General features: G+C 43.6%; 1 protein-coding gene across 1 annotated transcript in view; it reads right to left on the bottom strand.

Annotated features, from left to right (window-relative positions):
* Positions 1 to 2,852: 2,852 nt before the first annotated feature.
* LOC135466857 (dynein axonemal intermediate chain 7-like) overlaps positions 2,853 to 21,137 on the bottom strand; it is a 29,828-nt gene continuing 11,543 nt past the window's right edge. Inside the window, exons 12-19 of the mRNA XM_064744608.1 lie at positions 20,478 to 20,628; positions 17,744 to 17,850; positions 17,334 to 17,500; positions 16,727 to 16,816; positions 16,402 to 16,473; positions 14,514 to 14,666; positions 8,248 to 8,349; positions 2,853 to 3,549 (exon numbers count right to left, since the gene is read on the bottom strand). Of these exons, the coding sequence (XP_064600678.1) occupies positions 3,412 to 3,549; positions 8,248 to 8,349; positions 14,514 to 14,666; positions 16,402 to 16,473; positions 16,727 to 16,816; positions 17,334 to 17,500; positions 17,744 to 17,850; positions 20,478 to 20,628 (980 nt within the window). The 3' untranslated portion in view covers positions 2,853 to 3,411. The remainder of the gene's footprint in view (positions 3,550 to 8,247; positions 8,350 to 14,513; positions 14,667 to 16,401; positions 16,474 to 16,726; positions 16,817 to 17,333; positions 17,501 to 17,743; positions 17,851 to 20,477; positions 20,629 to 21,137) is intronic.

Here is a 21,137-nt window from a genome sequence, read left to right as displayed (position 1 = left end):
CGTGCTTGTTTATTTATTTATATGATTGATGTATTACACTGTACTCAAGAATATTTCACTTATACGATGGCATTATGGTTGGAGGAAACCAGAGAGACCCACGACCCATGACAGACAGGTTGCTGACAGACATTCCTGTGTATTGCATTGTGCTGGCACGCTGATTCCCCGGCGGTGACAGCTAGCTACCGATACCTTTATAGGCAGAGATTGTTTCCACCTGGAAATGTTAAACTGAATGTCTGCCGAGATATAGTATGCCCCCAGTTTCTATCAGCTGATGTATGGCCAGTGCATATTAAGTATCACCACAGCTGAATTCAAGTTGTCAAGTTATGTGCTCATGACAACACAATGACATTTCAGTATAAAATATCTCCACTTGGCATGGTAGAGCTTCTTGCCCATCTTATAACATGGCAATATTCATGGTTAAGTCACACCAATGCATTAAGTTATCAGAAATCCATGAAAAACCATGAAGATAGTGGAATCTTAGTTTCATTTCACTTTCAGACTTTTTAGTGTTGACTTACTCATAAAACATAAAATGTAATTAAAGCTGTTATCCAACAGCGTTGCCGGGGTCCACGCCACTAGACTTTTACCACGTCTGGTAACCTGATGTCTATAAAGTTCATGATAATGCTAAAAAACATGAAAAAAATGTAAAGGAATGTACTAATTTGAACCCTACACTGCCAAGAATCATTTACAATTGGCCAAGACTAGAATAGAGATTGGGCGGTTTTGATCTTCTGCTGATGCCCCCAGGACAAAAGACAGAAAGAATACTTTGTTGTGAAGTTGGTGCTTGAGCTCAGAAGACAAAGAATGCATTGTTGTGAAGTTGGTGCTTGAGCTCAGAAGACAAAGAATGCATTGTTGTGAAGTTGGTGCTGGAGCGCAGACAAAGAATGCATTGTTGTGAAGTTGGTGCTGGAGCGCAGACAAAGAATGCATTGTTGTGAAGTTGGTGCTGGAGCGCAGACAAAGAATGCATTGTTGTGAAGTTGGTGCTTGAGCTCAGAAGACAAAGAATGCATTGTTGTGAAGTTGGTGCTGGAGCGCAGACAAAGAATGCATTGTTGTGAAGTTGGTGCTTGAGCTCAGAAGACAAAGAATGCATTGTTGTGAAGTTGGTGCTGGAGCGCAGACAAAGAATGCATTGTTGTGAAGTTGGTGCTTGAGCTCAGAAGACAAAGAATGCATTGTTGTGAAGTTGGTGCTGGAGGGCAGAAGACAAAGAATGCATTGTTGCAGAGCTGATGCGCGTTCCCACGGTAATCTGCAGTCAATGGTTCATGCAGTGTAGGACGAAACTCCCGCGTTATTTTTCATAGGATGGTTTTGTTAAATTTTTGGTCATAACATGAAAACAACACAAAGTACAAAAACAAATTTGCAGATTTATATTTGTGACGTCAAGGGGCATTGAATAGTGTGTTTATCTTATTATTTTAAGCAGTTTTAAAAATTGACCTACTTTTGAGCCAATTTCTTGGTTAGTTTTGGCCTTATTTGCATACCAAACTAAAAGATTTTTACAATATGGGTAGGGTGATCCACCTTAAAACAGTAAATGAAAATCTCATCTCAATAGGTTTAGCCCTTTTGGAGAAGATTTTTTTAGCTTATCGATAAAATTCAAAATGGCCGCAAAATCAAATGACTAGTAAAACAGCACGAAACATCTAAAGTTGCTTCATATGGTCCTTAGTAAGACTCCAAAGTTTGGTTTTTCTGCCTTTTATAGTTTTCGAGATATTGCAATTTTACAAGTTGACTAATAATCCAATTAATCCACTAGGAACTAGCCTGGACCCCTAATTGGTGTGGCTTGGGATAAACTACTCAGTAATGTTAAAATGTCAGTATTTTTGCAATATTTTACACCCAAACCCACCCAAACCCATAATTCAGATATATATATCTATATTCTGCGTACCACCCTTGTGTACGGCGTAAAACACCAATCGAATAAGTAAATGAATCGGTGTACCACCCCAATTTAAAATGAGCAGTATGACCTTACTTAAGAAACGGGCATTACACTGTGTGAGACTGGTTGTGGATGAATGGTTAAATCGGTTATACTTTAATACCTGAGGTGTTGGTTCAATCCCAGCCTTTGTACAGGGAATCCTTTGTGGCAAAAAGGCATTTGATTGGAAGTTTTAATAGGTGGTTTTACATAAGTTTCTCCTACCAATATGGCATACAGAAATCTATATGGGAAAGGTTTTCTCTGACTTGACAAAGGTTGGTTGTTTACTTTGAGTGTGGTTTTATTACAAATGAATAAATAATGACAGTCATGTGTATGTTTGTTATCACCTTATTATCCTGTAACATCCTCACACAGCTTGGTGGTTTCCTGTTTTTTTCCTGTTCATACAGCTACTGTGTCTGGGTATTGCAGCATACATTTGCCAGAACACACAGCTTGGTGGTTTCCTGTTTTTTCTTGTTCATACAGCTACTGTGTCTGGGTATTACAGCATACATTTGCCAGAACACACAGCTTGGTGGTTTCCTGTTTTTTCTTGTTCATACAGCTACTGTGTCTGGGTATTACAGCATACAATTGCCAGAACACACAGCTTGGTGGTTTCCTGTTTTTTCTTGTTCATACAGCTACTGTGTCTGGGTATTACAGCATACATTTGTCTCACAGAGATCTACACAACCTGGTACGTATCTATATAAAAGCTGCCAAACTGGGCACGTATTGGTTATTCTACAAACTCCTAAAAGGCAGCAGTTTTGTTCAGATGTTGGAGTCTGTATTAGAACCTCCAAATTTCTGAGTAAGCTTGGTCATTTTATAAAAAACACAATTACAACACAGCTTCAAATACAATTATTTAATAAATTTTGTAAATAAACATGTTATGTACAAGTTGGTGTGAAAACAAACATACACTTATCACCCATGGAATGATGTGAAAGATTTTATTACATTGTGAAGATGTCAAATCAGACTTTTGTCTCCTGTTTTTACTTGTAATTTGTGCTGGATATTCTCAAGGCCAGGGCAGACACTGGCCTCATATTGTCTTTACTTCCTAAGGCCCTGTGTGGATGGACCTGCGTCAGATGTAACTGAGTCACTGGGTTCTGCTATGACCTCAGGCATATGTAAGGAATTTTGTGGCAGAGTAGCTGATGGACACAGTGCACAAACTGATAGCTGACATTGTCAATCCTTTGTTGGGCCTTTACTCTATCAGGCCCCCTGTTACAGAGTTACTTGATACCAATATGACCTCAGGCATATGTAAGGAATTTTGTGGCAGAGAGTAGCTGATGGACACAGTGCACAAACTGATAGCTGACATTGTCAATCCTCTGTTGGGCCTTTACTCTATCAGGCCCCCTGTTACAGAGTTACTAGATACCAATATGACCTCAGGCATATGTAAGGAATTTTGTGGCAGAGAGTAGCTGATGGACACAGTGCACAAACTGATAGCTGACATTGTCAATCCTCTGTTGGGCCTTCTCACTGCCTATGTTCATCAGAAGGTGGTACAGGTTGGACTGGAACTGGAACAGATGGACCAAAGCTTCAGTGTTTGACGTCCCTAGCTGATTCAGGGAGGAAAGGGTTTTATAGCTGCCAATGGTGGCATTTCCTTAAAAACTTTTTATTTATTTGATTGGTTCAGGGTACTAGGATCCAATCTGTCCGGAGAAGTAGCACAGACTGTTAAGACCACAAAATATGGACTAACCCCAACAGATGACCCCAACAGGATTAATTCCATATCCTCAGCTAGCTGGTCAGAGAATGTCTCGTCATACTCAGTCATCTTGAGTTCATTTACTTCCGTATCCTCAGCGAGCTCGTCAGAGAATGTCTTGTCACACTCAGTCATCTTGAGTTCATTTACTTCCGTATCCTCAGCTAGCTGGTCAGAGAATGTCATGTCACACTCAGTCATCTTGAGTTTATTTACTTCCGTATCCTCAGCTAACTGGTAAGAGAATGTCTTGTCACACTCAGTCATCTTGAGTTTACTTACTTCCGTATCCTCAGCTAGCTGGTCAGAGAATGTCACGTTATACTCAGTCATCTTGAGTTTACTTACTTCCGTGTCCTCAGCTAGCTGGTCAGAGAATGTCATACTCAGTCATCTTGAGTTTACTTACTTCCGTATCCTCAGCTAGCTGGTCAGAGAATGTCACGTCATACTCAGTCATCTTGAGTTTACTTACTTCCGTGTCCTCAGCGAGCTGGTCAGAGAATGTCTCATCACACTCAGTCATCTTGAGATTACTTACTTCTGTATCCTCAGCTAACAGGTAAGAGAATGTCTTGTCACACTCAGTCATCTTGAGTTTACTTACTTCCGTATCCTCGGCTAGCTGGTCAGAGAATGTGTCGTCACACTCAGTCATCTTGAGTTCATTTACTTCCGTGTCCTCAGCGAGCTCGTCAGAGAATGTCACGTCATACTCAGTCATCTTGAGTTTACTTACTTCCGTATCCTCGGCTAGCAGGTCAGAGAATGTGTCGTCACACTCAGTCATCTTGAGTTCATTTACTTCCGTATCCTCAGCGAGCTGGTCAGAGAATGTCTCATCACACTCAGTCATCTTGAGATTACTTACTTCTGTATCCTCAGCTAACAGGTAAGAGAATGTCTTGTCACACTCGGTCATCTTGAGTTTACTTACTTCCGTATCCTCAGCTAGCTGATCAGAGAATGTCACGTCATACTCAGTCATCTTGAGTTTACTTACTTCCGTGTCCTCCGCGAGCTGGTCAGAAAATGTTTCGTCACACTCAGTCATCTTGAGTTCATTTACTTCCGTATCCTCAGCTAGCTGGTCAGAAAATGTCACGTCACACTCAGTCATCTTGAGTTTACTTACTTCCGTGTCCTCAGCTAGCTGGTCAGAGAATGTCACGTCATACTCAGTCATCTTGAGTTTACTTACTTCCGTGTCCTCAGCTAGCTGGTCAGAAAATGTCACGTCATACTCAGTCATCTTGAGTTTACTTACTTCCGTGTCCTCAGCTAACAGGTAAGAGAATGTCACGTCATACTCAGTCATCTTGAGTTTATTTACTTCCGTATCCTCAGCGAGCTCGTCAGAGAATGTCACGTCATACTCAGTCATCTTGAGTTTACTTACTTCCGTATCCTCAGTGAGATGGTCAGAGAATTTCTCGTCATACTCAGTCATCTTGAGTTAACTTACTTCCGTATCCTCAGCTAACAGGTAAGAGAATGTCTTGTCACACTCAGTCGTCTTGAGTTTACTTACTTCCGTGTCCTCAGCGAGCTGGTCAGAAAATGTTTCGTCACACTCAGTCATCTTGAGTTCATTTACTTCCGTATCCTCAGCTAGCTGGTCAGAAAATGTCACGTCACACTCAGTCATCTTGAGTTTACTTACTTCCGTGTCCTCAGCTAGCTGGTCAGAGAATGTCACGTCATACTCAGTCATCTTGAGTTTACTTACTTCCGTGTCCTCAGCTAGCTGGTCAGAAAATGTCACGTCATACTCAGTCATCTTGAGTTTACTTACTTCCGTGTCCTCAGCTAACAGGTAAGAGAATGTCACGTCATACTCAGTCATCTTGAGTTTATTTACTTCCGTATCCTCAGCGAGCTCGTCAGAGAATGTCACGTCATACTCAGTCATCTTGAGTTTACTTACTTCCGTATCCTCAGTGAGATGGTCAGAGAATTTCTCGTCATACTCAGTCATCTTGAGTTAACTTACTTCCGTATCCTCAGCTAACAGGTAAGAGAATGTCTTGTCACACTCAGTCGTCTTGAGTTTACTTACTTCCGTGTCCTCAGCGAGCTGGTCAGAAAATGTCTTGTCACACTCAGTCATCTTGAGTTCATTTACTTCCGTGTCCTCAGCCAGCTCGTCAGAGAATGTCACGTCATACTCAGTCATCTTGAGTTCATTTACTTCCGTATCCTCAGCGAGCTTGTCAGAGAATGTGTCGTCACACTCAGTCATCTTGAGTTTACTTACTTCCGTGTCCTCAGTTAGCTGGTCAGAGAATGTCTTGTCACACTCGGTCATCTTGAGTTTACTTACTTCTGTATCCTCAGCTAGCAGGTAAGAGAATGTGTCGTCACACTCAGTCATCTTGAGTTTACTTACTTCCGTATCCTCAGCTAGGTGATCAGAGAATGTCACGTCACACTCAGTCATCTTGAGTTTACTTACTTCCGTATCCTCAGCTAACAGGTCAGAGAATGTCACGTCATACTCAGTCATCTTGAGTTTACTTACTTCCGTATCCTCAGCTAGCTGGTCAGAGAATGTCTCGTCATACTCAGTCATCTTGAGTTTACTTACTTCCGTATCCTCAGCTAGCTGATCAGAGAATGTCACGTCATACTCAGTCATCTTGAGATTACTTACTTCTGTATCCTCAGCTAACAGGTAAGAGAATGTCTTGTCACACTCAGTCATCTTGAGTTTACTTACTTCCGTATCCTCAGCGAGCTCATCAGAGAATGTCACGTCATACTCAGTCATCTTGAGATTACTTACTTCCATATCCTCAGCTAGCTGGTCAGAGAATGTGTCGTCACACTCAGTCATCTTGAGTTTACTTACTTCCCTATCCTCAGTGAGCTCGTCAGAGAATGTCTCGTCATACTCAGTCATCTTGAGTTTACTTACTTCCCTATCCTCAGCTAACAGGTAAGAGAATGTCTTGTCACACTCAGTCATCTTGAGTTTACTTACTTCTGTGTCCTCAGCGAGCTGGTCAGAAAATGTCTTGTCACACTCAGTCATCTTGAGTTCATTTACTTCCGTGTCCTCAGCGAGCTCGTCAGAGAATGTCACGTCATACTCAGTCATCTTGAGTTTACTTACTTCCGTATCCTCGGCTAGCAGGTCAGAGAATGTGTCGTCACACTCAGTCATCTTGAGTTCATTTACTTCCGTATCCTCAGCGAGCTCGTCAGAGAATGTCTCGTCATATTCAGTCATCTTGAGTTTACTTACTTCCGTATCCTCAGCTAACAGGTAAGAGAATGTCTTGTCACACTCAGTCATCTTGAGTTTACTTACTTCCGTATCCTCAGCTAACAGGTAAGAGAATGTCATGTCACACTCAGTCATCTTGAGTTTACTTACTTCCGTATCCTCGGCTAGCAGGTCAGAGAATGTGTCGTCACACTCAGTCATCTTGAGTTCATTTACTTCCGTGTCCTCAGCGAGCTCGTCAGAGAATGTCACGTCATACTCAGTCATCTTGAGTTTACTTACTTCCGTATCCTCGGCTAGCAGGTCAGAGAATGTGTCGTCACACTCAGTCATCTTGAGTTCATTTACTTCCGTATCCTCAGCGAGCTCGTCAGAGAATGTCTCGTCATACTCAGTCATCTTGAGTTTACTTACTTCCGTATCCTCAGCTAACAGGTAAGAGAATGTCTTGTCACACTCAGTCATCTTGAGTTTACTTACTTCCGTATCCTCAGCTAGCTGGTCAGAGAATGTCTCGTCATACTCAGTCATCTTGAGTTCATTTACTTCCGTGTCCTCAGCGAGCTCGTCAGAGAATGTCACGTCATACTCAGTCATCTTGAGTTTACTTACTTCCGTATCCTCGGCTAGCAGGTCAGAGAATGTGTCGTCACACTCAGTCATCTTGAGTTCATTTACTTCCGTATCCTCAGCGAGCTCGTCAGAGAATGTCTCGTCATACTCAGTCATCTTGAGTTTACTTACTTCCGTATCCTCAGCTAGCAGGTCAGAGAATGTGTCGTCACACTCAGTCATCTTGAGTTCATTTACTTCCGTATCCTCAGCGAGCTCGTCAGAGAATGTCTCGTCATACTCAGTCATCTTGAGTTTACTTACTTCCGTATCCTCGGCTAGCAGGTCAGATAATGTGTCGTCACACTCAGTCATCTTGAGTTCATTTACTTCCGTGTCCTCAGCGAGCTCGTCAGAGAATGTCTTGTCACACTCAGTCATCTTGAGTTTACTTACTTCCGTATCCTCGGCTAGCAGGTCAGAGAATGTGTCGTCACACTCAGTCATCTTGAGTTCATTTACTTCCGTGTCCTCAGCGAGCTCGTCAGAGAATGTCACGTCATACTCAGTCATCTTGAGTTTACTTACTTCTGTATCCTCAGCGAGTTCGTCAGAGAATGTCTCGTCATACTCAGTCATCTTGAGTTTACTTACTTCTGTATCCGCAGCTAGCTGGTGAGAGAATGTCTCGTCATACTCAGTCTCCTTGACTTTACTTACTTCCGTATCCTCAGCGAGCTGGTCAGAGAATGTCTCATCATATTCAGTCATCTTTAGTTTCATGGCTCTTCTCTTTGTTATCAGAAAAAGAGACCAGTCCTCCTAAAAGCAAAATACAACCAGTTTGAAAACATTCTTGCATGGCAAAATATGCACCAGTTGCTTATTATGATGAAATCAATGAAGGAAATATTACCAATTGAATCCCAGCTCTTAACTATGGAAACATTACCAAGTGAATCTTAGCTCTTAGCTATGGAGATATTACCAAATGAATCCCAGCAGTTAACTATGGAAACATTACCAATTGAATCCCAGCTGTTAACTATAGAAACATTACCAAGTGAATCTTAGCTCTTAGCTAGGGAGATATTACCAAATGAATCCCAGCAGTTAACTATGGAAACATTACCAATTGAATCCCAGCTGTTAACGATAGAAACATTACCAAGTGAATCTTAGCTCTTAGCTACGGAAACATTACCAAGTGTATCTTAGCTCTTAGCTATGGGAATATTACCAAGTGAATCCCAGCTGTTAACTATGGAAACATTACCAAGTGAATCTTAGCTCTTAGATATGGAAATATTACCAAGTGAATCCCAACTCTTAACTATGGAAACATTACCAAGTGAATCTTAGCTCTTAGCTACAGAAACATTACCAATTGAATCCCAGCTGTTCACTATGGAAACATTACCAAGTGAATCCCAGATGTTAACTATGAAAACATTACCAAGTAAATCCCAGCCGTTAACTATGAAAACATTACCAAGTGAATCCCAGCCGTTAACTATGAAAATATTACCAAGTAAATTCCAGCTGTTAACTATGGAAACATTACCAAGTGAATCTTAGCTCTTAACTATGAAAACATTACCAAATACATTATAGCCGTTAACTATGAAAACATTACCAAGTGAATCCCAGCTGTTAACTACGGAAATATTACCAAGTGAATCCCAGCCGTTAACTACGGAAATATTACCAAGTGAATCCCAGCCGTTAACTACGGAAATATTACCAAGTGAATCCCACCTGTTAACTCTGATCCTAATTCATTTATTTTACTACACCTCTTTTTAGGATTTTGATTTGTTTATGAGGTATAATATTTGTAGACCAGAGTAAATTCCATTTGTAACTAGTGTAGAAAATATCATCAAAACTTAACACCACCTAATCTGTAACCTAATATTAAATACACAATTTTCAAATTGTGATGTTGTGACAATGCTGCAGAGTAATCCCCCCTGGCATACCATAGCCCAATGATGGCCAAGTAGGGTCAGTCAATCAAATGCCAGTCATGCAAAGAATTGGATGAATCATCTGAATTACGTTTTGTGGTAGCACTGGGTGTTATTAGCACAACTATAATGCAGATGTTTTTCTACACAAGCTGCCTCTGTATTGGATAGCTGAGTGACAGGTCTGTGACAAAACACCCAATTCGTAATAAAAAAAAGGCCGGATGTGACTCCATGGTAACCTAAAAACCGATTTAAATCTACTCACTATCTTCTCAGATCAAAGGTTACTAAAAGAATGAATTGCAATAAAAATTGAAACAGTAGAAGCCAACAACACAAGTTAAAGATGCATAAAGAAAATGAGGAACAATGGAACCAGAAAAGTCGCATGTTGGAGGAGCAGAGCATAAGCAGATATTAGTGTCATCAAATATTACTTCTCATTCAGACAATCAAATATCTGTATTAATCTCAATCATATAGTTGAATAGTTTTATAATATTTTCAACTGAACAACACATTGTACATGATAAAATGTCCATACTGAGTTCTGCTGATCTGCACCAACGCTGAATCTACCTCTCCATTCATACATGTCAAACAAGGTCCCCATGGGCGCTGCAGGAAACTGTAATGCTGAATCTACCTCTCCATTCATACATGTCAAAAAAGGTCCCCCTGGGTGCTGCAGGAGACTGTAATGCTGAATCTACCCCTCCATTCAAACATGCCAAACAAGGTCCCCCTAGGCGCTGCAGGAGAATGTAATAACTGAATCTACCCCTCCATTCATACATGTCAAACGAGGTCCTCCTGGGCACTGCAGGAGACTGTAATGCTGAATCTACCACTCCATTCATACATGTCAAACAAGGTCCCCTTGGGTCCTGCAGGAGACTGTAATGCTGAATCTGCCCCTCCATTCATACATATCAAATACGGTCCCCCTGGGCGCTGCAGGAGACTGTAATCCTGAATCTGCCCCTCCATTCATACATATCAAACAAGGTACCCCTGGGCGCTGCAGGAGACTGTAATGCTGAATCTACCCCTCCATTCAAACATGCCAAACAAGGTCCCCCTAGGCGCTGCAGGAGAATGTAATAACTGAATCTACCTCTCCATTCATACATGTCAAACGAGGTCCCCCTGGGCACTGGTGGAGACTGTAATCCTGAATCTACCCCTCCATTCATACATGTCAAACAAGGTTCCCCTGGGCACTGCAGGAGACTGTAATGCTGAATCTACCCCTCCATTCATACATGTCAAACAAGGTCCCCCTGGGCGCTGCAGGAGACTGTAATGCTGAATCTACCACTCCATTCATACATGTCAAACAAGGTCACCCTGGGTGCTGCAGGAGGCTGTAATCCTGAATCTACCACTCCATTCATACATGTCAAACAAGGTCCCCCTGGGTGCTGCAGGACACTGTAATCCTGAATCTACCTCTCCATTCATACATGTCAAACAAGGTCCCCCTGGGCGCTGCAGGAGACTGTAATGCTGAACCTACCTCTCCATTCATACATGTCAAACAAGGTCCCCCTGGGTGCTGCAGGAGACTGTAATGCTGAATCTACCACTCCATCCATACATGTCAAACAAGGTCCCCATGGGCACTGGTGGAGACTGTAATGCTGAATCTGCCCCTCCATTCATACATATCAAATACGGTCCCCCTGGGCGCTGCAGGAGACTGTAATCCTGAATCTGCCCCTCCATTCATACATATCAAACAAGGTACCCCTGGGCGCTGCAGGAGACTGTAATGCTGAATCTACCCCTCCATTCAAACATGCCAAACAAGGTCCCCCTAGGCGCTGCAGGAGAATGTAATAACTGAATCTACCCCTCCATTCATACATGTCAAACGAGGTCCCCCTAGGCACTGGTGGAGACTGTAATCCTGAATCTACCCCTCCATTCATACATGTCAAACAAGGTCCCCCTGGGCGCTGCAGGAGACTGTAATGCTGAATCTACCACTCCATTCATACATGTCAAACAAGGTCACCCTGGGTGCTGCAGGAGGCTGTAATCCTGAATCTACCACTCCATTCATACATGTCAAACAAGGTCCCCCTGGGTGCTGCAGGAGACTGTAATGCTGAATCTACCCCTCCATCCATACATGTCAAACAAGGTCCCCATGGGCACTGCAGGAGACTGTAATGCTGAATCTACCCCTCCATTCATACATGTCAAACAAGGTCCCCCTGGGTGCTGCAGGAGGCTGTAATCCTGAATCTACCACTCCATTCATACATGTCAAACAAGGTTCCCCTGGGTGCTGCAGGAGACTGTAATGCTGAATCTACCTCTCCATTCATACATGTCAAACAAGGTCCCCCTGGGTGCTGCAGGAGACTGTAATGCTGAATCTACCCCTCCATCCATACATGTCAAACAAGGTCCCCCTGGGCGCTGCAAGAGACTGTAATGCTGAATCTACCTCTCCATTCATACATGTCAAACAAGGTCACCCTGGGTGCTGTAGGAGACTGTAATGCTGAATCTACCCCTCCATTCCCACATGTCAAACAAGGTCCCCCTGGGCGCTGCAAGAGACTGTAATGCTGAATCGACCAATCCCTTCATACATGTCAAAAAGGTCCCCTTGGGTCCTGCAGGAGACTGTAATGCTGAATCTACCACTCCATTCCCACATGTCAAACAAGGTCCCCCTGGGCGCTGCTGGAAACTGTAATGCTGAACCTACCTCTCCATTCATACATATCAAATACGGTCCCCCTGGGCGCTGCAGGAGACTGTAATGCTGAATCTACCACTCCATTCATACATGTCAAACAAGGTCCCCCTGGGCACTGGTGGAGACTGTAATCCTGAATCTACCTCTCCATTCATACATGTCAAACAAGGTCCCCCTGGGTGCTGCAGGAGACTGTAATCCTGAATCTACCACTCCATTCATTAAGGTCAAACAAGGTTCCCCTGGGGGCTGCGTGAGATTGTACTGCTGAATCTACCACTCCATTCATACATGTCAAACAAGGTTCCCCTGGGCGCTGGTGGAGACTGTAATGCTGAATCTACCACTCCATTCATACATGTCAAACAAGGTACCCCTGGGCGCTGCAGGAGACTGTAATGCTGAATCTACCTCTCCATTCATACATGTCAAACAAGGTCCTCCTGGGCACTGCAGGATACAGTAATGCCGAATCTACCCCTCCATTCATACATGTCAAACAAGGTACCCCTGGGCGCTGCAGGAGACAGTAATGCTGAATCTACCACTCCATTCATACATGTCAAACAAGGTCCCCCTGGGTGCTGCAGGAGACTGTAATGCTGAATCTACCCCTCCATTCATACATGTCAAACAAGGTCCCCCTGGGTGCTGGTGGAGACTGCAATGCTGAATCTACCACTCCATTCATACATGTCAAACAAGGTCCCCCTTGGCGCTGCAGGAGACTGTAATGCTGAATCTACCCCTCCATTCATACATGTCAAACAAGGTTCCCCTGGGCACTGCAGGAGACTGTACTGCTGAATCTACCCCTCCATTCACACATGTCAAACAAGGTCCCCCTGGGGGTTGCAGGACACTGTAATCCTGAATCTACCTCTCCATTCATACATGTCAAACAAGGTCCCCCTGGGCGCTGCAGGAGACTGTAATGCTGAATCTACCACTCCATTCATACATGTCAAACAAGGTCCCCCTGGGGGTTGCAGGAGGCTGTAATCCTGAATCTACCTCTCCATTCATACATGTCAAACAAGGTCCCCCTGGGCGCTGCAGGAAACTGTAATGCTGAATCTACCACTCCATTCATACATGTCAAACAAGGTCCCCCTGGGCGCTGCAGGAGACTGTAATGCTGAATCTACCTCTCCATTCATACATGTCAAACAAGGTTTCCCTGGGCGCTGGTGGAGAATGTAATGCTGAATCTACCCCTGCATTCATACATATCAAACAAGGTCCCCTTGGGCGCTGCAGGAGACTGTAATGCTGAATCTACCACTCTATTCATACATGTCAAACAAGGTCCCCCTGGGCGATGCAGGAGACTAATAATTTAGCTCTTATAGTTGCAAGATGGTTGGCTATACTACTTCTACACAGAATGACACACTCCCTGTGTGTATACAGACAACGTCAACTTGATCAAGACTAAAATGTTACCGAGAATAAACAGAATGAACAGAAAAGGAACAGTATACCATTCAAAATGAATACACACAAGATTTAAAGAGAAAACTAAATCTACAGACTGAAGTAACAGTAGAATACCTCCTTTATTCTATGCCTTGTCTTTTTTGCCTGTTGAATGAACATCAATAAATCAACATCAAGGGCATTGGTTTTTTTAGATAATCAGACCTGCTCATGAGTGGACTTCATATTACAATCTCACATGGCACACATGTGACGTGATGTGTTACAATGGAAAAGCTCCATGTTCCAGTGAGCTGTTCACGTGAACTGGTTATTTGTTCATTATTTGATTTGTGTCTTATGCCGTACTCAAAAATATTTCACTTACACGTACACGACAGCAGCCAGTATTATGGTGGGAGGAAACAAGGTAGAGCCAAGGGTGAAATCTATCACCACCTGCAGGTTGCTGCCAGGCCTACCCATGTACAGCCAGTGAGCTGGTTAATGTTACAATGAATCTGCCTATAATCTGAAGCAGATGTACTTAACAGGCCTGTTTTGAACCACCTCCCTTATCACCTGACAGCAACTATGACACGGGGTGAGATTAATGTTTGAGGTGTGAATCTATGAAAAGTTGGACCAAGCCTATCAAAGCATGCAGTATGTAGGTTAATGTCATGACAGTGACAAATATTTTCATGTACTCGTAAAATGTTCACCGCCAAATATTATGTTAGGTATGTATATCAAGACATACATGTATATGCAATAAATAAAATTAAAGTAACATAAAAACTATAAAATATATCATGAGAATACATTTATATGCTGCTTTGTTAGAACATTTCTATTTTCCATGCACAGTAACTGACCTCCAGCAGGGGTTCATCCTCAAGAGCCTCAGCTCCCTGGAACAGTATCCAGTCTCTGTTAGCACACTCACTGTTCCACTTGGACCAGGAGTACGACATGGCCGCCGAGGTTAAGGCCATCTGCTCATACAGTCGATCCTCCACTATGGGACTCTACAACAGTCATATGTAAAATGTGTCCACATTAAACAGACATGGCAGGGAGATCTGATTATATAGGGATGTTCACATCACAGCAACTCTGCCTGAAACTAAACCTGGTCCCCAAATCACGAAGCGTTCTTAAATTTGAGTCAAAATTTTAATCGTAAAATTTGGTGTGTTCCTTTCTGTTATTTGACCTGAAATTTATTGTACAAATAACTTACCCAAAAGTTCTGTTGCCAAGCATAATTTTGACCTTGCTATATCAGAAATAACAGTTTTAAAGTGATTTGATTGTTCTTGGGACTGTGAGAAGAGGCAGGCATAGTGAGGAGTGAAAGGGGTTGTGAGGGGAGGCAGGGACAGTGAGAAGAGGAAGGGATAGCGAGAAGAGGCAGGGATAGTGAGAAGTGGCAGGGGTTGTGGGAGAAGGCAGGGATAGTGAGGAGTGGCAGGTGTTGTGAGGAGAGGCAGGGACTATGAGGGGAGGCAGGGACTGTGAGAAGAGGCAGGGATAGCGAGAAGAGGCAGGGATAGTGAGGAGTGGCAGGGGTTATGAGGGGAGGCAGGGATTGTGAGGGGAGGCAGGGACTGTGAGAAGAGGCAGGGATAGTGAGAAGAGGCAGGGATACTGAGGAGTGGCAGGGGTTGTGAGGGGAGGCAGAGATTATGAGGCGAGGAGGGGATAGTGAGAACAGGCAGGAATAGTGAGGAATGGCAGGGGTTGTGAGGAGAGGCAGGGACTTTGAGGAGAAACAGGGACTGTGAGGAGAAACAGGGACAATGAGAAGAGACAGAGATGGTGAGGAGTGACAGTGGATGTGAGGGGAGGCAGGGACAGTGAGAAGAGGCAGGGATAGCGAGTAGGGGCACGGATAGTGAAGAGTGGCAGGGGTTGTGAGGGGAGGCAGGGATAGTGTGGGGTGAGGCAGGGGTTGTAAAAGGAGACAGGGGTTATGAGGGGGCAGGGGTTGTGAGGAAATACAGAGATTGTGATAGGCAGGGTTAGCAAGAAGAGACAGGGATAATGAGATGTGGAAAGGCAGGGATGCGTAGGATTGTGAGAGCAGGCAGAGTGAGGGAAGACAGAGGTTGTGAGGATAGGTAGGGATTGTCAGAGCAGGCAGTGTGAGAGGAGGCAAGGGTTGTGAGGAGAGGCAGGGATTGTGAAAATAGGCAGTGTTAGGGAAAGCAGGGGTTGTGATGAGAGGCAGGGATTGTTAAAACAGGCAGGGGGTTGTGAGGAGAGGCAGGGGTTGTGAGGAGAGGCAGGGGTTGTGATGAGAGGCAGAGATTGTGAAAATAGGCAGTGTTAGGGAAGGCAGGGGTTGTGATGAGAGGCAGAGATTGTGAAAACTGGCAGGGGGTTGTGAGGAGAGGCAGGGGTTGTGATGAGAGGCAGGGATTGTGAAAACAGGCAGGAGGTTGTGAGGAGAGGCAGGGGTTGTGATGAGAGGCAGAGATTGTGAAAATAGGCAGGAGGTTGTGAGGGGAGGCAGAGATTGTGAAAACTGGTAGGAGGTTGTGAGGAGAGGCAGGGGTTGTGATGAGAGGCAGGGATTGTTAAAACAGGCAGGGGGTTGTGAGGAGAGGCCGGGGTTGTGAGGAGAGGCAGGGGTTGTTAAAACAGGCAGGGGTTGTGAGGAGAGGCAGAGATTGTGAGAGCAGAGATTGTGAGAGCAGGCAGTGTGAGGGGAGGCAGGGGTTGTTAGGAGAGGCAGGGATTGTGAGGAGAGTCACTTACCTTTTCCTGAATGCTGACATACTTAGAAGAATCTTCTGCTGGGAACACATTGACTCCAGCTTTCTGAAGAGCCTGATGAACAAATAGATAATGACATGATCACATGACAACATTATTGTTCAACAACCAACATCAAACTTGCTGTAAACAAAAATTAAAAATAAAACAGATACAGCCAGTCAAAGTTAAGCGATAGAACTGCTATATGCAACTTCTGACAATTTTTAACATAATTTTTACATAAGAATGACCTAGAGTATACTTTGTGTAGAAACGTCAAAGGTAAATTGTTATTTAACATCAGAGCCTGTGGAAATGTTCTTACTGTGATGAAATCCCTAGGGGTCATCCATTTGTTGAGTAAGTGACTAAGCTCTGGCTTGTCACCAGGCTTACTAAGACAACACAGGGAATCCTGAAATACACAACACATCAGGGATGTCATCACTCACTCACAACATGAGTGAACATTACACTGCATCACGCTCAAACTCAAATCATGCTGGTATGTGCAGTAAGTAAAATGTCACCCAAATATTTCCTCAATCATCCTCAGTGCACTCTTTTCACTAGGTTCACTCATACACATTTCCCTTAAACTTGTGAGCAGCAAAGTATTTTAGTATTATATAAATGCAAAACTGGTTATGCTTTTGTCTGACTACTTGCTGGGACATTTGTCAGTCCTTTCGACAATGCTTGATACATTTGTTTCAGAGTCTGGCTACATGTACATTGTATACTTGTGCTTTGTATTCTGACACAGTCCCAGGCAGAACTCAAGTATCACCCTGTGGGGGAACAAATGAAACCAAAATGTTTGTTGAGATATCCTTACTATGAACATGTCTAAAACCTTGGCATAAATCCCACTGGGGTTATAAAATAGTCAGCTAAGATTTTACTGAGGGGTTTGAAGCAGGTGTACTTACTTTGATCTCTATTTCGAGTTCAACAATGGCAGCTATGATGGTGAACACTGCACTGTTAGCAGAGTGGGGCCTGATCTCCCAGGACTGGAATGGCATGTTGATATGGAAGTCTTGTAACAAAGCCATTGTGTCAAATCTGTTGGTTTTGAATTTTAGCTTACGCTCCTCTGGGGAAAAAAAAACAGTTCATGGTAACAGTCAGTGAAAATTCAAATCTGGGGCAAATAGAAATCTTTTCAGCAGACTAAAGGCTCCAGTCAGTGAAGGCCATAGTCTGTGAAGGTTCCAGTCAGTGAATCCTTAAGTTAGTGAGGGTTCCATATATGCCATGAACTAGTTCATAATTTTCCACTTTTTCACATATATGTTGAGAATTCTATTTACCACTGTTTACCACTGTTCATACTAACCTTCAAAATATTTGATATCTGTGAAGCCGTCCAGCTTCCAGCACATGTTAATGTTATCCCAGCGTGCCACTTGAGGTTCCTCCATGAACAGTACATCTTCTGGTAACCTGTGACAGTAATTAAGGCTAGGGTAAAAACAGCCCATTTGGTGGCCTGTGACCGTAATAAAGGCTATGGGTAAAACCAACACATCTGGCGACCTGTGACAGTAATTAAGGCTAGGGTAAAAACAGCCCATTTGGTGACCTGTGACAGTAATTAAGACTAGGGTAAAAACAGCACATCTGGTGACCTGTGACAGTAATTAAGACTAGGGTAAAAACAGCACATCTGGTGACCTGTGACCGTAATAAAGGCTATGGGTAAAACCAACACATCTGGCGACCTGTGACAGTAATTAAGGCTAGGGTAAAAACAGCCCATTTGGTGACCTGTGACAGTAATTAAGACTAGGGTAAAAACAGCACATCTGGTGACCTGTGACAGTAATTAAGACTAGGGTAAAAACAGCACATCTGGTGACCTGTGACCGTAATAAAGGCTATGGGTAAAACCAACACATCTGGCGACCTGTGACAGTAATTAAGGCTAGGGTAAAAACAGCCCATTTGGTGACCTGTGACAGTAATTAAGACTAGGGTAAAAACAGCACATCTGGTGACCTGTGACCGTAATAAAGGCTATGGGTAAAACCAACACATCTGGCGACCTGTGACAGTAATTAAGGCTAGGGTAAAAACAGCCCATTTGGTGACCTGTGACAGTAATTAAGACTAGGGTAAAAACAGCACATCTGGTGACCTGTGACAGTAATTAAGACTAGGGTAAAAACAGCACATCTGGTGACCTGTGACCGTAATAAAGGCTATGGGTAAAACCAACACATCTGGCGACCTGTGACAGTAATTAAGGCTAGGGTAAAAACAGCCCATTTGGTGACCTGTGACAGTAATTAAGACTAGGGTAAAACCAACACATCTGGTGACCCGTGACTAACTAAGACTAGGGTAAAACCAGCACATATTATGGTAACCTTATTATGGATGGTTTCTCCTTATCTATCTCACCTCATTTTCACCCATATGGGTATTTTCTCCTGATCTACCTCACCTCGTGTTCACCCATATAGGTGGTTTCCTCCAATCCATCTCACCTCATGTTCACCCATATGGGTGGTTTCCTCCAATCCATCTCACCTCATGTTCACCCATATGGGTGGTTTCCTCCAATCCATCTCACGTCATGTTCACCCATATGGGTGGTTTCCTCCAATCCATCTCACCTGATGTTCACCTGTATGGATGGTTTCTCCTGATCTATCTCACCTCATGTTCACTCCTACGAGTGGTTTCTCCTGATCTATCTCACCTCATGTTCACCCATATGGGTATTTTCTCCTGATCTACCTCACCTCGTGTTCACCCATATAGGTGGTTTCCTCCAATCCATCTCACCTCATGTTCACCCATATGGGTGGTTTCCTCCAATCCATCTCACCTCATGTTCACCCATATGGGTGGTTTCCTCCAATCCATCTCACCTCATGTTCACCCATATGGGTGGTTTCCTCCAATCCATCTCACCTCATGTTCACCTGTATGGATGGTTTCTCCTGATCTATCTCACCTCATGTTCACTCCTACAAGTGGTTTCTCCGGATCTATCTCACCTCTTGTTCACCCCTATGGGTATTTTCTCCTGATCTATCTCACCTCATGTTCACTCCTACGAGTGGTTTCTCCTGATCTATCTAACCTCATGTTCACTCCTACGAGTGGTTTCTCCTGATCTATCTCACCTCATGTTCACCCATATGGGTGGTTTCTCCTGATCTATCTCACCTCATGTTCACCCATATGGGTGGTTTCTCCTGATCTATCTCACCTCATGTTCACTCCTATGAGTGGTTTCTCCTGATCTAACTCACTTCAGATTCATCCCTATGTGTGGTTTCTCCTGATCCATCTCACCTCAGGTTCACTCCTACGGGTGTTTTTTCCTGATCTATCTCACCTCGTGTTCACCCCTATGGGTGGTTTCTCCTGATCTAACTCATCTCAGATTCATCCCTATGTGTGGTTTCTCCTGATCCATCTCACCTCAGGTTCACTCCTACGGGTGTTTTTTCCTGATCTATCTCACCTCGTGTTCACCCCGATGAATGTTTTCTCTTGATCTATCTCACCTCCTGTTCACCAATATGGGTGGTTTCTCCTGATCTATCTCACCTCATGTTCACCCATATAGGTGGTTTCCTCCAATCCATCTCACCTCATGTTCACCCGTATGGATGTTTTCTCCTGATCTATCTCACCTCCTGTTCACCAATATGGGTGTTTTTTTCTGATCTATCTCACCTCGTGTTCACCCCTATGGGTGGTTTCTCCTGATCTATCTGACCTCACGTTCACCAATATGGGTGTTTTTTTCTGATCTATCTCACCTCTCACCCTATGGGTGGTTTTCTATGATCTGTCTCACCGCCTGTTCACCCCTGTGGGTGGTTTTCTCTGATCTATCTCGTGTTCACCCCTATGGGTGGTTTCTCCTGATCTATCTGACCTCATGTTCACCAATATAATTGGTTTCTTCCAATCTATCAAATGTCAGATTCACCTCTGAGGGTGGTTTCTCCTGATCTATCTCACCTCAGCTTCACCCCTATAAGTGGTTTCTCCTGATCTATCTCACCTCATGTTCACCCGTATGGATGGTTTCTCCTGATCTATCTCACCTCATGCTCACACCTATGGGGGGTTTCTCCTCTTTCTTCTTCTCTTCCTGGTTGTCTTTGGGCTCCTTCTGGTCCTTGCCGGGGCTGGGGGCGATGGGAGAGGAGAAGTCTGCTACATAGTCCATGTACTCCAGCACGGGGGGGTTGACCACTACCACATGCACACAACATAAACCAATCATTCTATAACTCTTGACCTTTTTTGGTAGTACTTAAAACAAGGCAAGCAAAAACCATACATCTCAGGGTAGACTCAAAATGCTTGTGTGATGACATAAATAACCAGGAAAAGTCTTTTGCTGCTTTGTTGACATTACTCAATAAATAGATGTCACCTGCCAGGTGTTCCACAACAACTTCTTGTGACAATGTTGCTTTTCATTACATTTTCAGCAAAAGCTACTGTGACATCAGATGTAACATGTGTGTGCCAGATGATTTGCAGCTCTGTGTTTTATTTCTGGTGAAGGCAACTGATTGATTGACAGAAAATGATTGAAAGAAAGACTGATTACTAACCAGTGTGTGGCTCTTAACCATGAGAAATGTGTCATAATCAAATAACGTGCAGACCAGGAGTTTACAGACAAATGTTACACCATCCCAAAGAGTGCTGCTGATTAATTTCCCACAGCCATATTTGTGATCAGTTTGATACTC

The sequence above is a fragment of the Liolophura sinensis genome, chromosome 6 (genome assembly GCF_032854445.1).
Source record: "Liolophura sinensis isolate JHLJ2023 chromosome 6, CUHK_Ljap_v2, whole genome shotgun sequence".
Classification (NCBI taxonomy): Eukaryota; Metazoa; Mollusca; class Polyplacophora; order Chitonida; family Chitonidae; genus Liolophura; species Liolophura sinensis.
The sequence above is the reverse complement of the archived record's forward strand: the minus strand, read 5'-3'. Positions and strand labels throughout refer to the sequence as shown.